The sequence below is a fragment of the Erpetoichthys calabaricus genome, chromosome 5, assembly GCF_900747795.2.
Source record: "Erpetoichthys calabaricus chromosome 5, fErpCal1.3, whole genome shotgun sequence".
Classification (NCBI taxonomy): Eukaryota; Metazoa; Chordata; class Cladistia; order Polypteriformes; family Polypteridae; genus Erpetoichthys; species Erpetoichthys calabaricus.
Genome location: NC_041398.2, coordinates 223994107 through 224010809, shown reverse-complemented (window position 1 = coordinate 224010809; position 16703 = coordinate 223994107). Strand labels below are relative to the sequence as shown.

Sequence of the window (16703 nt, the reverse complement as noted above, 5' to 3'; positions counted from 1 at the left end):
ACTACGAACAAAACTCCCACTTTATTTAATTTAATGCCCAACCTCTCATGGGGGCCCGTATCAAATGTTTTCTTCGACAGTCGTAACCCGAGCAACTTGTTTCACTGTTGGCAACTCTATGACCACCGCTTGAGAGTGATGGATAAACGGGCTCCATGTGAGTTCATTTGAGTAAGTTAACGTTCAATAATAGCGCACTGCTGTTATTGATTATAAGTAAAGTAAAATTCCAAGGAATAGTTACCGCAAGCATCCTAAGCTTTGCAATTCATCCAGGCTGCCTTGTAATGAATGAAGCTACAAGAACCGAATCCCTGCTTTCTTAATTAATTTCGGTTTCGCGCATGGTAGTAAAAATGTAAAAGACCCGTCTATAGTGCCTTAAAACTGTTTGACAGATGGCATTGAAATCTGATTGAAACCCTATGTAGATTTAAAGGTATTTGGCTCAGCTAATGAAGTCTCTCACCAAGACTTCACACCTAATTGGTCTAACAAGATGACTGCTACGCCTACTACCGAAAAATCAGGGCCACTCCAGGGTAGAGGGAGTACGGCGCTATTGGATTATTTAGTAATATTGTTCCCGTTTTTGAGCGGTAGTAAAGGGGAATGGGTGATGAGACATGCTGTATTTGAGAAGAAAAAGGGGGCAAACAAAATAAATGGACGGAATAACATTTATAAGTAATGACATCATTTTAAAAGGAGGCACGTTTATTAACAGAACAGTTGAATGTGACGGACTGTTTGAAATCCCATGCGCCTCACAATCACGTGACATAAGAGGCGGGGCAAAAGGTGGAAGGATAGGTTGCAGGGAGATCAAAACTCACACAAGTGAGCGACGTCACTTTGAATTTGGGGATGTTGCAAAACGACATATTATGGTCTGAAACTAGTGGCGTCGGTTTTTGAAATGCTCACTCATATTTGAGCTTTATCGACCCTGTATGCGCTGGTGTAGATTATTCGTGCTGTGCACTTTATGAACTCGGCCGAGATCTGCACAGGCCGACACGGAACTCGATATGCCAAGTGATAGATATCGACGGCTGCAATAGGGAAACATGATTCGTCCCGGCCTTGAGACTTTTAGCTGTCTACAACCTTTACTTCTGTTACACTTCTTCATACCGATGACCTCTGCCACGCAGTACACAGTCACAGTGGACGCAGCTAGACCCCTAAGGGACATCAGACACTTCTGGAAGAGCACTGGCTTTTGGTATGGCTCCTTCCCTTAACATGTGGTGTGGGCTTTAAAAAAGAACAGTTTCAAATCGTATTACCATCAAACTTTTCTGGAATTCTTAGAGATCTGTTATGTGATTAGGGTTAATAAAACATTAAGAAATAAAACATTTTGTGGTTAAATGTCTGAGGTTATTAAGTTAATGGTGCAACAAGTGAAGGGTGATCAAATAATACAGCCTCGTAGGCCTTTTAAAACATTCACATAGCTTTTTTCTGTGCCACTTTTATTTTTCTTTTGTATGTAACTATTGTACATTCATGTTGATGGCTTGATAACTTTCTTCACTGGCATCTTGCCTTTCAGACTGGGGACAAGATGTACATCAGTGGTTCTGAACTTTTATTCCTCCAAGGTCTCCCAGTACATCACGTGAATATGTAAGACCCCACAGGACCAAGATCAAGTATCATGTACTTTTGCTGCAGTCTTGACAAAGGAGCTTGTTTTTGAGCTTAGATTTATTAACGAGTATATAAAGTGCAAGACTTGAGCCAGTTTTTGAAATTTCCTATTAGTTTTGTTTTAATTAAAAAAAGTATTCTTACTACTGCCATGAATTTCCTAATCATAACACAGAATAAATAGCCACTTTTTCAGGGGTAAATAATGACCAACCACTACCAAAATACAAAGTTTGTATCTGCAACTATTTTTGATAAACTACTCACTGACCTTAAGTATCACTTTTTAAATTAAGCATAAAACAATTTCTGAAAATAATTCTTTTTTTAATGGAGAATTAGTCAATGTGGACACTTTTTCATAACTTAATTCCATTTGCTACTTCGTTATCCTGTGAATTTAGCACTGGAGCATTCCCATTAGTGATAGCCACATTTTATCACGAGTGGAAATGTAAACACATTTTGTCTCCACATCCAAAAGTCAAGTCCGTGGAAAAGAAAACATGTAAAGCGAAGGATTCGGTCAGGTAAGCCATGGAAGGGTGTCCAGCTCTGACACCTGTTCAGCTTTAAAAGGTGAGCACAGAGGTGGCAGTGGCATGTGTGAAGCCCACCTACCATTTCACTCATGAGACTGTCAAATCTGGCACCATGCTAAAGCACCAAGTTCTTTATGGCAGTTTGGCATGTCCTCTTATTTTCACTTTGTTTTGATGGAACATTATGTGCTGACTACAGGTTAGAAAGGTGCAAGAGTGACTGCTAAGCCCAGAAGTGCTGTGCGTATGTTGCGAGTCCACCTGATCTCTGTCTGGTAATGAGACACATTTTTAATCCTGCTGAATTATACAAGGATTCTCTGTGGGACACTAGAAGCAGAGATGCTTTAAGAATGAACATTCTGGTAACCCAGTGCTCAGAGTTTCTTCTCCTGTTTAATTCTTCTTGAAAAATACGTTAGTACAACTGATTTATAACTAATCCCCATAGTGTTTACTGTTCCACACTCCATAATTCATGTCTTGAGTTTTTTTTATTATGATTTGCTCCACAGTAGCAATAGTTTTTTTTCTGACGTTGAAGACTTTGGGTCATTTTCTAGACATAACCTAACACGGCTGAATTCTGTTGCCCATCTCTTCACTGTGGCCTTGTTCTGGCACATGTTATTTAGGCAAGAATGGTCAAAAAAATTAGTCTTTTGTGTTAGAAATTTAATTACAAAGCAGTACTTGATTTTGTAATTTTTTTCTGCATCATTGTTGCCTTTCTACTGTAATTAAAAATAGACACTATAAATCAATAATAGTGTAAACATAAAATTGACATTTTAGTACACGTGAGCTAGTATTGGGTTGCTTACAACTTTAAAATAAATAAATCATACTGTGTGCCACACAAAAACACACAATCAGAATTCAAAGGAATGCAGCATGAAAGTTTGTAAGAAACTGATATTTGGTACAGAATTTATTATAAAAGTCTAAAAAATTGTTTGTGCTCATTGTATACACTACAATAGAATTTTTCCAATAGAATACAGAATTACTTTAGACTAGCTCCTTTTGTAAGCTTGGGTTAATCATATGTTTAGTAGTAAATTATGGAATGTGGGGCATGTGCAGTGGCTTCCCAAATGATCAATTTTTAGTATTGCCTCTAGGAAAGTTGTTTTGAGAGCATAGATACAACGACTAAGAGAACTGGAATAATGAAGATTAAGTTATAGATATTTAATATTTTATTAACTATGTCATACGGTGGCGCAGTGGGTAGCGCTGCTGCCTCGCAGTTGGGAGACCTGGGGACCCGGGTTCGCTTCCCGGGTCCTCCCTGCGTGGAGTTTGCATGTTCTCCCCGCATCTGCGTGGGTTTCCTCCAGGCACTCCGGTTTCCTCCCACAGTCCAAAGACATGCAGGTTAGGTGGATTGGTGATTCTACATTGGCCCTAGTGTGTGCTTGGTGTGTGGGTGTGTTTGTGTGTGTCCTGCAGTGGGTTGGCACCCTGCCCAGGATTGGTTCCTGCCTTGTGCCCTGTGTTGGCTGGGATTGGCTCCAGCAGACCCCTGTGACCCTGTGTTCGGATTCAGCGGGTTGGAAAATGGATGGATGGATGGATATTTATGAACATGTTAGTAATTATAATTCAGACACTATGGATGTCATAGTGGATAGCCTGCTGCCCACGGAGCCAATGTACTTTGTCGAAATCCAGTACTTAGTGGCATTCTGTGGAAGTTCTTCCAATATTATAATAGGGGTTTTCCTGGTTGGTCTTATTTTTTCCTATATTCCAAAAATGTATATATTCAGTTGACTGGTGCTTCTAAGTTGTTGTTGTGGCTGTATTCGTGATTGGGCCCTACAGTGATTTAATACCCCGCACCAGTGCTTGCTATTGCCTTGCTCCTAGCTCTCCTGGAATAACTCCATGTAGCAGTACCCATGAAACAGATTATGTACTTTTTGATTGAAAATATGGTATGTAGGTTTTCTGGGTGGGCTTTGGCAGTGATTACAGAGTCAATTTTGATTGGACAGGGTTGAGGACCCCTTATGACCAGCTGTTTATGCTGCCTTCATCTTTGGCACAGCATTCCTAAAAACAATTATAATTAAACTCTGAATTTTGTGCTTGTTTAATTAGTGTTCAAGGTAATGGTTAAATATCCAAACTTAACTTTCAATTTACAGAACAAAATATAACTAAAGGTCTCGTATACCTACAATATTTAAAATATGTATACTGTATTTGTGGCATACTGATAGAATAAAAAAATGATCAGTTTCAGACTTTTGTATTCTAACCAGCTGGGATCAAACTGCAGAGTGCTTGCTACAGGGTGACTGTGACAGAAAAGCATCTGATGCAGCCTTCACATACTATGGGCATTTTCACAGTTGCCATTTATGATGTCACACCTTCCCACATCATTCTGTTCGTGTGAATTACCCGCTGGAGCTGTGGGAGAAAGGCCATTGATTTCTTCACAACCCATTCAAAAGCAATTAAAGATTAACTCAACATTTTTTGTGGAAGTTTTATAAGGAAAAAAGTAAAGGAAATACATTAGGCAAGTATTGTACTGCTTCAAAAGTGATGCCCCTAAATGTCCTTTTTGTCTGATCTGATTATTATTTTTTTCCAGGATTTTTCATTTTTTAAATAGGTGAGAGGTCAGTATTACATCAAAATTAGGTGAATTCTGGTCAGGAAGTTATTTAGCAATGTCTCCTTGAGAGCTATCACTTGAAAGGTTGTTTAAGTAAAATCTCCCACTCGATGTTTCTCATATTTCCTTTACATGTAAACGTTATTTGTTGATTAAAGATTCTAATGGTTTGAACCCTTAGGCAGAAACAATAACACCTTGTGATGCTGCTGCTTTTAGAAAGTGTTTTTCCCGGTTTTAGTACATTTTTAACATTCTTGGACATATCTTTAGTTAAATTCTTTCTCGTTTGCCTCACTTGGTTGGAAAAAAAAAATGACAAAGTTCTTGAATTAAAGCACAAAATATTTGTGTAACGTGCTGTATGGTCACACTCCTGCGGTGATGTACTCAGAGACTTGACATGTGTCAGCTGTATGCCAAAATGAATTATTATCCCTTTTGTACATTTTTCTTTTGGCCTAACAGAATGTGTCAGTTTTTGTTTTGTCCACATTTTAATAATGGCTAAATATTTATATCAACATTGTTTAAACAAAATCTAAACTGATTAGCAATTATATAAATGCAGAGTATTCTGTACTCTTAATTCTATTTGTTACATAACTTACTAAATATAGCTGTACATATCATTTTTTCCACTATGTATATTGTTTGATTGTACAATTTTAATCTTGGTATATTTGCAAATATTTATTTTTTATTTTGTAATTTATTTTAACTGTTGATGACAGTGCATTTTGTATTATTTTCATTTTTTGTTTTACTAATAAGTGTTCTTTTCACTTGTGCAATTTTGGACGAGATTTGTTTTGCATGTCACTGCATATTGTGTTTGTGCAGCTGCCTATCTTAATACATAATTCGCCTGCCTACTCACTCACGTCCGTCCGAAGCTGAATGCACAGTCGCCTTCTGCGCACGTCCAAAGCCAAATGCACAGTCGCCTTCTGCGCAGCTGCCCGAAAAACCTTACGAGACCGACATCCAACCCCAACATCGCAGCAGGCGGCGGATTTACGGCCGCAAAAATTCAAAGAGAAAGGCGACTTTGATTAAAGCTCTAGAGGCCTGAAAGGCGATTTCGACTACAGCTCGAGGCCTAATTACGCATTCTGATTCAATTACACATTCATTCAATACACCTATATCAGGCTTGTGGTGCTTATACTTATTACTATTCCATATTGTACTGGAACATTCATCATTCAATATTATACTATAGGCCTGGAAAATTCATCAACTAACAGTACAAGCCTGTACAGTAATGAGTAAAGCGGACTACAATCATTACAAAACAACTTCTTCGTTACTTATCATTTGTTCTTCATACACTGCTGACACAAACTCGTGCCCGTTTCATCTTACGTTGTCGAAACGGTCTCTTTGTCTAGTGTGACAAATAATAAAACTTCACCTTACAAGCAGGTAAAATTAACCATCTAAATATTTTTATATAATACAACACAGAAGCCTCAGAGCCTAGAAAACAGCTAACTTCTTATGTTGACCATGCCAATAATTTAGTGGAATTTACTTTTTCACTATTATAAGCATGGCTCTAATTTTCTGTATAGATAGCATTTGCACATGATTACCAGGTAAGGGAAGGGAATCCTGAAAATTGTTGTCATAGTTGTAGTAGTACATTAAATTTCTTAGTTGAATATGTGACCAAAATGAAACACTTTGACAATATCGGGCTCCATGATAAGATCCAAAACTCTGTTTTACAAATGCATTTTTTTTTCTTTTTAAAAGACTAGGGGGCTTCGCCCCCCTGCTCGCTTCGCTCGCCAAACCCCCGCGTTTGATTTTCCGGATACACACTTTTAAGATTTTTTTTTCTTTGAATTGTTGCTATTTCATTAGTTTCACTTTTATTTCAGAACTTCTGTAAAAGCAGTATTTGTACTCTTGTGAGTCCCAATATGCTGAATCTTTTTAATGAGGTCAGGACAGGTTTCTCTGTCTGGAATTTCAGTACAGACAAAACAATCTATATCATCAGCAGTTAATAATTTTTTTGTACAAAGTAAAAAAGTAAGTAGAGTTCTGCATTGGACTCCTGTCTGTAAAGTCGTGCTATTTTCCTCTCACAGTTCCAAAGGTACATGGGGTTACCAAGGTCATACCCCAGCTTTTGTGTAGGTTTTTGTACAAGGGCTAGACAGAACGTTTTTGACTCCTGGGGTAATTTTAGCTTTTTAAATAAGTAGACAGATAAATATATATACACTAACAAAGTAACCAATAAATGCATGTGCGGTAAACTCCGTTTTTGAAATTCTCAAGATTCTTTATTTGTCACATGCATAGTTATACAGGACAACACGCAGTGAAATGCATCCTGATCCGCTTATCAAAAACTGTGCAAAGTTAGAAGAATATCAGTTAGATTAACAAAAAGTCATAGATTGAAAGATAACAGTATAGCAGAACATAATAAAAAAGTAAAATTATGTGAATAAAGTAGAATTAAGTGTTAAGGTGCAATAGTGTAGTAATTATTGTGTAAAACCAAAGTTAGACTGTTGCATAGTTAAATGAGGCAGTTTGTTAGTTTGCGGTACTGCGATCTTTACTTTCTTTTTTTATATTTTCTAATTTTCCTACTTTAATATGCTTTAACTTTCTCCACATGTGTATAGCGCTGTTTTTTTTTTTTAGCCTTTCTAATTTCACTGGTTTCATAGTCTCTAACCTGCATTGCATGTGTTTAGCGCCAGCGTTTGTAAACGTCTTTATGAAGTTCTACTTTTTCTTTTACTCATTGTCTTTTAATTCTGAGCCGTATAGTACAATACATAGAACAGAATAAATCCTCAATACAGTACAAAAATAAAAATTCTAGAAGTACGGAGTAGAATTTCACATTAGATGATATCACATAGTATGATTTGGATTTGTTTTAAGTCCTGAAGACCTCATTCATCAAGCTGCCTCCCCCATTTTGCCATTCCACATCTGAAATCGCGCTAATCCGATGAAAGGACCCCTCATTCCCACGTCCCCATTCATCAGGAATGACTTTACCTTAGGCAGGCAATCTACAATTTAAAGAGATTGTTATTTTCTTGTGAATTGTTACATATGCATTATTTTCACTTTTACTTTAAAAACTTTTGTAAAACCAATACTTGTTTCTTTATTTTCTGCCCTGCGCGAGGTTACATCTCTTTCTTCCCAGACATATAATGCTGCTCGTGTTGTGAAGGGTGTTGCGGCTGAACGTACGCTAAGGATTTGCCTTTGGATCATTTGCTGTCTTTTTGCTGCTTGCTAGCTGCCTCTTCTGCCTGCCACATGTCGTTGTTTTACGAGCTTGGAGCACATGATGCTTGCCTACCAAAAGCAATCCAACAACTGCTAGCTTAGAGGTCTGTTGACTTGTTTTAAATGATGGCTCACTGCCTGGTCTCACGTGGCGTTGTAAAAGCAATACCTGTCTTTTATTTCTGGCCTACGCCCGTGCGTCTCATGTTTACGGTCCCCGCGAGACGCACCATGGCAAGTCTCCTTGGTCTTGCGGGTCTTTAAAATGTCTTTAGAGATTATCACGTATCGTAGACTATCAGGACAGGGGACAGGATTTCTTTTTATAATAGAGAGAAAGTTGTGTGGTAAGCAGTAGTAACTGGGCGTTGGCTTTGTTGTATTGCTACTCCTTTAAAGAAAAATGTTTTTCAGTATGTATTTGAAGAGTGAACAAAAGTATGCATGAGAAACTAAACAATTGCAGAGGCAAAAAGCAAAGCAACATATTTGCAAAGACTTACAACTGCATCTTTAACAATATCTAAAAATGGAATAAATGCCAGTCCCACTATACAGTTATCACTGTAAAAATAAATCCCACTTCCACCGTGCAGTTATCACACACCATCAGGTATTCGACCAAAGACTTGTTTTCTGGCTTCTTTACTGAAGCCATTTTGCAGGCAGAAAATGTTTTACGGTATATATGTGAAAGTGGCTGCAAAGTAGACTTGTACAGCAGTATCCAATGGAAATCTGTTTTAACAGTTATATCCTCTGTTTGATTGTTTGATTTGATGAATGTGTATGACTTTTCTGCTAAAAAGTTTAAAGTTATACTATGTCCAATTCCTAGGAGCAACACATTCAGGAGAATCATCTTGCTAGGGGAATCATCTTGCTAAAGCAATGAATGTTTTGCTGTGTCCGGCATACAGTCTGCTAGTGATTTTGTTCATATGTACCACTATTCCAAAGTCTATACAACTGTTACCTAAACTTCAGCGCTGTTACAAATAATGTTTCTTTAGTGGCACTATATGGTTCTGTCCTGGATTGTGTCCTTCCTTGTAGAACCATTGCTTGACAAAACACGATTTCATTCTGGGAACAGTTCTTTGCATATGGAATTGGCTCTTTTTGATTTGAAAAGCCTCCTAATCTGTAGAAAAAACACAAAATCTTTAATGTTGGCATGCAATCTACATTTTTAAAAATAATGGTTCTTTAAGGGCACTATATTGGTTCTTTACTATTTTGTGTGGTTCTTCAAAGCCACATTGCTTGACCAAGCACCATTTCATTGTGCAGCGGGTTCTTTGCATATGAAGTTGGTTCTTTGTGCGTTGAAAAACTTCGTAATATGTTAAAAAAATCTTTAATGTATGGTGGGCTGCAGGACACTAACAGATTAAGAAAACTTGGTCTTAGCCTGTGTTATAGCACATATGCAGCAAGGGTCCTTTAAAAAAATATCATTTATTGGCATTTCACAAATTTGTAACTATTTGTCCATGGTTATTTACTGTATGGAGCCTATTACCGATCTAAATAAATAAAGGTTCTTTCTGAAACCTTTATGTGGATGGATCTTTTGGGAACCAAAAATGGTTCCCCTATGGCATCATTCTGTTGAACCACTCTAGCACCTTTATTTTTAAGAGTGTAGCAGGACAATAATAGATTAAGAAAACCTGGACTTAGCCTGTAAGCATGCAGCTAGAGTCCTCCTTAAATCGTGACCCACTGGTATTTCACATATTTGTTACCACCTCTTCATGGTTATTTACTGTATGGAGCCTGTTACAAATGTAAATAAATTAAGCCTCTTTCTGGAACCTTCATGTGGATGCATCTTTTGGGAACCAAAAATGGTTCCCTTATAGGACATCACTCTGAACAACCACTCTAGCACTTTTATTTTTAAGAGTGTGGTAAAACAGATTTAAGAAATTTTTCCCTTTATTTGAATTTATTAGTTATGCTCACTAATATTATATTGTAAATAAATATAAAATATACTCCTGTGATTAGGATGAGGAAACTCTTTGATTAAAGACTTTAAAAGGCTTTGATCCCAAACTATGTGCAGTAATAGCCTTAGACCACCAGATGGCAGACATGCACCCAACTGTATAACTGTACATGGTATTGTGTGACAAATAATGGACTGATTATGGAGCTGACACCATTCCTTAATCTGCCAAAAAACATAGTATGATGCAACCCTATGGCATCAAATCTTTCTGTAGACCAAACTGAAATAATCGAGTATTGTACATTGCAGAAAAAAAATTATTTTTCAAATTTTCAGTGTCACCTGGCGCTATGTACCTAAGTGGATAATTTTATTTTTATTTTTTAATACTGACTACAAACTGAAATAAAGGTAAACTATAATAAAAGGCAATTTGGGGCAACTTATCTTTCCGGTTTTAATTTACCCACAGTAGTTTTTTTCCCAAAACAACTTTAAATTGATTCCTTATAGGCATTATTTAGCATTTTGCTGCTAAGTCACAGGTTTAGTACACACAAATTTCCATTTTATGGATTTTCTTCTTTCTTCTAAATGAGCACATTACTTAAAAACTCCTAAAACATGTATATATAGTAAGTGAAGTCTATTACTCAGTCACATTTGTCAGTAGGGTTTTTCTCTTGCTGAAAAACAAAGTCTCTTTTATGTTTTTATGTGTTAATAATATAAATCCCTTGCACATTAGTATAGCAATATGTACTACCTTAATAAGATGCCTCCTGAAGCATTTCGTTTCATCACATGTACAGTACTTAGCAATCAGTAGTATACTGTATATTAATCTAAAGTATGTTAATTGAAATGTTTGTGTATCTTTCACTTTCAGCCCTCCACTTCCACATGCACAGGCTGACAAATATGATCTTAGCAAAGACCAGCAGTTGAATCTTGCCTACATCGCCTCTGTTCCTCACAATGGTATTGAGCAGGTCAGGATCCATTGGCTTCTGGAGCTGGTGACTGTTGAGTAAGTTAAATTGTTTAATTCTGGTGTATATTCTCCATTTGGTGGGCTATTTTTAAGCCACTTGGGATCATTGTTCTGCTTGAAAATGAATCTTTTACCAAATCATAACTGATACATGTTTTTTTCCCATGATTTAATTGCAGTTTACTGTATACATTGTCCTTTTGGCATGATATTATGCTTATGGTAAGCATTGTGTTTATCAATGAAGCCAAGAAGGTAGATTTTGGTCTAGGTATGAGTAGAAACCTTAATTTGGTCACAGCCACTTATATGTCTTGTTCCAAAACATAATCTAGGTTTCTTGTTTTTCCTGGATATTTAATAGCAAATGCCAAAGTCTGGCTACAAAATACAACCCAGTATTATTATTTTTCTTGTAAAGAAGTGCTAAAGTGGAATATGCTATACCATCCATCCATCCATCCATTGTCTCCCGCTTATCCGAGGTCGGGTCGCGGGGGCAGCAGCTTGAGCAGAGATGCCCAGACTTCCCTCTCCCCGGCCACTTCTTCTAGCTCTTCCGGGAGAATCCCAAGGCGTTCCCAGGCCAGTCGAGAGACATAGTCCCTCCAGCGTGTCCTGGGTCTTCCCCGGGACCTCCTCCCGGTTGGACGTGCCCGGAACACCTCACCAGGGAGGCGTCCAGGAGGCATCCTGATCAGATGCCCGAGCCACCTCATCTGACTCCTCTCGATGCGGAGGAGCAGCGGCTCTACTCTGAGCCCCTCCCGGATGACTGAGCTTCTCACCCTATCTTTAAGGGAAAGCCCAGACACCCTGCGGAGGAAACTCATTTCAGCCGCTTGTATTCGCGATCTCGTTCTTTCGGTCACTACCCATAGCTCATGACCATAGGTGAGGGTAGGAACATAGGTCGACTGGTAAATTGAGAGCTTCGCCTTGCGGCTCAGCTCCTTTTTCACCACGACAAACCGATGCAATGCCCGCATTACTGCGGATGCCGCACCGATCCGCCTGTCGATCTCACGCTCCATTCTTCCATCACTCGTGAACAAGACCCCGAGATACTTTAACTCCTCCACTTGGGGCAGGATCTCGCTACCAACCCTGAGAGGGCACTCCACCCTTTTCCGGCTGAGGACCATGGTCTCGGATTTGGAGGTGCTGATTCTCATCAAATTGTCCGGTGTAATCCATGCAAAATAGAATTTTTAAAAGCTATCTGCTTCAAATAATTTTACACTTGGCCCCTCCTGCTTAGTTGAAGTAACACTTAAGCAAATGATGAGATTTTAATAGAAGTTAATTGTCTTTGTTTTATTGAATAATAAGTATTCTGAAAAGCCTTTGGTGTTTGTCAGAATTTATTCAGCAAGTTAAATGTTCTTCTAAGCTGTCTGTTTGAAAGCTAAATTGACTAGGCTAGATAACTGCCAGGCACTCTGTACTTCTTCTAAAGAGATGTAATTTGGTTAAGTAACAAAGTACAGTTTGTTTTTTTATATTGGATTTTATGCTTTCTGTTAAGCCTGCATTTATTAGATTTGCTAATACTGGCTTTGTTGAATTGAGGCCAACTGGAGATGTTTTGTGTTTATTATATTGAGTTAGTAGTTTTTAGTTGTTTTTTTTCTGTTTGGAATAAAATAGCTACTGTTGCAGCAGTTTTAAAATGCTTTTGTTTCCATAGTTACACAATTCTTCAAAATAAACGATGATTTTATATTTTATTTCAGTGAAATTATTTTTTTCCTTTAATACTTTACAGCTAAATGCGGATAAAACTACTTACCTATAAATACATGTATAGTTGTGACTTTGTAAGCACAATAAATCGAAAGGTAGATATCACCACCCAAGACTATATTATTGGTTTGATGACCTCATGGTTGCATCCTACATCTTCCTCAAGTAAAGGATTTTTTTTGTGCACTTAACTTTCTGTACCATACATTATAGGGATATTAAGTGCTTAAATATAAAAATATAAAAAGGAAGACAGATGAAGCTATAAATTGCATTCTCAATAAGGTTAAGTTAGCCACTTTGTTCAAAACAGCAGCCTCATAGACCCCCTACTGTGAACAGTCTCTAGTTCCAGAGCAAGATCTTGGTACATTGTGAGGCTGAATTTTTTTCCCAATGGGCAAATTTCTTCACATTTTAAAAGTACAAAAAGTATGGAAGCCTCAACGCGCCAAAAAGAAAATTCTAAATATGCAGTACCTCATAATTCTATGAATTTCTTACTCATTATTATGCCTCACTGTTTCCTATGTTTAGTACGATGACATATTATTCATACAAAGTTCAGAAGTTAGTAATATTTTAACTAGTACACACATCTGTTTGAGCAGTTCACTGTTAGTTACTGTTTTTTTCTAAGTTCTGCAAATAAGGGGAATCTCTGAATAGGTAATAGGTGCTGAGGTCTAGAGGATTGTTTTAAGAACAGCAAGTACACCCAAAAGCAAATAATGAAAATTAATTTCTGATTTTACGCAAGATTGGTGTGCTCACAACCAATCATTACGAAGACTATCCTTTTCTTTTAAAATGGAAAAAGCTACCATCATTTCCTTTATCATTTTATTTTGTTTTTACATTGTGTTGATATCTATGTATCAATTAAAAAGGAAATATTGAATTTCAGTTCTAAATGAAGTGGCTTGAGTGTACCCCTCAATGGGCTAGCATCCCATCCAGGAATGTTGTTTTCTGGCCAGTGCTGCCAGGTTGGTTTCTGGTCTATCTTAGAAAATGGAGAGATAGATGGGTTTGTAAAAAACTGTCAGATTTATGTAACATCATATTATATAATGAACATTGGGAGATACTAATTTAAAATTGTTACTTTTTTTCTGTTAACAGGCTTCCATACATAAACCAACTGTATCAATGGGGAATAAACACATTGTACATATAAGCTTTCATGTCATGCAGTTTTGTACAAACTTTCTTATGCTCACTCTAAAAAAATGTGTAAAACATTAATTTAGTTATACGTGGAGGTGCGTAGCGGCATGGAGGAGCAGTGGTAGCGCTGCTGCCTTGTATTAAGGAGACTGGGGTTTGAGTCCCAGGTAGGTAGGTAGGTAGGTAGGTAGGTAGGTAGGTAGGTAGGTAGGTAGGTAGGTAGGTAGGTGGGTGGGTGGGTGGCTTTTGCTTGTTTTCCCTGTGTCCATATGGGTTTGCTCTCAGTGCTACACTTTCCTTTTACAGTTCAAAGACATGCATATTTGGCCCTGTGTGTATGTGATCACCCTGCAGTGGGAGGGTACCCTATCCAAAGATTGTTCTTGCCTTACACACGATACTTGCTGGGATTTAATCCAGCTGCCTTGCAACCCTGCTCTGAATAAGCATGTTTGGAAAAATGGTGATACATGTAGCAGGTTAATAAGTCACAGATTGTTTGTGGCATTAGATAGTACTCTAATTATTTTTGAATACACATAAACAGTTTTTGATTCAGATAACAATTATTTGAAATACTATCTTTTTTACACATGTACAGTATGTATGTATCGCTTTTTTCAAAGGTTTCTACTTGTGAACTACTAACAAATTAGAAGCTGTATTACCTGTATCATTTGTCTTAGTGATGATTTGTCATTTTGTTATGGTGTTTACCTGTTTTAGTATTTTAATTTTAAACAAAAATTTAGATAAAATCTTTATTTTTATTTGAAATACTTTGCTAATATGACCATTGGGATTCAGAGTGTATGGTCAGCCATTGTATAGTGTCCCAGGTGCAAGTTTCAGATTAAGGGCCTTGCTCAGGGGCCCATTATCTACCTTATCTTGAGATCCTATTATGTTGTCATCTAGTAATTTAATAGGTATCTTTGAAAAAAGAAAATTTCCTGGAGTGAAAGACATGCATGACAAATTCAGTGGTGATACTGAATTGGCCATTTATAAATGAGTGTAATTGTGTGTGTGGTTGCAGTCTGTGATGAACTTGAATTCCATAGAGGATAGGCTCCTGCTTAGTGCCTTATTTCACAAGGGTAATCAGTGATTCTGCACCAAACTGCAGTGTAGTACTGGAGTAAGTTCAGAAATGTGTTACATAGAAGCAAAAAAAAAAAAAAAACACCTTTTCCCTTCTGTTAACATTTTTTGTGATATCTACAGCACTCTTTTCAGACTTATTTAACATAATTTTGCAAAGAGCAGCACAAGTATGTTACTACTACACATCATACAGAGCAGTCATTTTGTAAACTGACTAGATTTTAGTACATGGAATTCAGCCTTCCCAACTTTTCCAACAGATTATTAAGTATTGTATATAAATGAAATTAACAGCATTGTGGTATTTTAAAGTAGTATTCTTATATTATTATTATTATTATTAGTCCTTCCAAAAATAATATTTGTACAGTATATGTTGCTTGTATGTGTTTTGTAGTGATGGATGAAAAAAAAGTAATGTTTTCATGCAGAACAAAAAAAAAAAGAGTATGATATAGAGCTGGGGTGGGCAACTCTGATGCTGGAGAGCCACAGTGGCTAAAGGTTTTCATTCTGTTTTCTTAATTAGTGACTAGTTCTTACTACTAATTAACTTAATTTATTTGCTATTTAAGACTCAAACCCTTTAAATCAGGGCTAAACAATGTTGGTCCTGGAGGGCCGCAGTGGCTTCCGGTTTGTGTTCCAACCCAATTGCCTCATGAGAAATCAAGTGACATTTTTCTGATTCATTTTAGTTGTCTCACTTGTTAAAATTTTGAACCCTTAATTGTTTAGTCTTAAAACAGCTGTATTCATTGTTTTAACTGCTCATTATGAGCAATAATATGCAAATGACAAAGGAATTAGCAGGTCTACAGTTCACTTGTCCCCATTTCCACCCGCGTGTATTCATCATTCACTATTTAGTTTAATGATGTACTCGGAAGGAAACTGAAGAGAGAGTGAAGAACTGAAAATGACTTATCTGTTTTAGGCTTCAAATTACTTGGATGATACATGTATCATTAGAAAGGGAAAATAAATATTATGATTTAAGAATGAACTGATGTGGTAGAGTTTCAACACTAACAAGCCATGAAATTAAATAAGATCTGTTATTGGTAACAATTGGTTTTAATTGAGCAACTGAGTTGGAACAAAAACCTGCAAGCACTGTGGCTGTCCAGGATTGGAGTTGGCCACCCCTGACATAGTTCAAGCCAATAATGACCAATGATGTACAATGAAAAATTACCTGAAAACATCCATGGAAGAAAAAAAAGTCTTGAGTTACACGTGTCACATAATGAATTTGTCATTTGTCATAACATGCATGGATTTTCTGCTAAAATATTAGTTAAATAAATGCTTAACAGAACAATCAACACACATCATAAACAGGAAACGCAAGTCACTGAGTTTTTGAATTGAAGAGATGACTCTTGACCAGTGAATGAGGGAGAGAGAAGGATCTTCAATTTCAAAATGTGTTTCCTGTTTATGAAGTGTTCTGATTTTTCTGGAAACATTTATTTAACTGATGTACTTTGTGCAACATTGGTAATGTAAGACTTTGTTTCCCCGTGAAGGTGTTTCATATCATTTTCCATTGAACAGCATTGGTCACCCTAGTCCGCAATTCTGTCATAAATTATTGTTATCTTCATTCTC

The 16703-nt window shown here is 37.1% G+C and overlaps 1 protein-coding gene across 1 annotated transcript in view; it reads left to right on the top strand.

Annotated features, from left to right (window-relative positions):
* The first annotated feature begins 799 nt into the window (after positions 1–799).
* idua (alpha-L-iduronidase) overlaps positions 800–16703 on the top strand; it is a 132532-nt gene continuing 116628 nt past the window's right edge. Inside the window, exons 1-2 of the mRNA XM_028802591.2 lie at positions 800–1228; positions 10962–11102. Of these exons, the coding sequence (XP_028658424.2) occupies positions 1071–1228; positions 10962–11102 (299 nt within the window). The 5' untranslated portion in view covers positions 800–1070. The remainder of the gene's footprint in view (positions 1229–10961; positions 11103–16703) is intronic.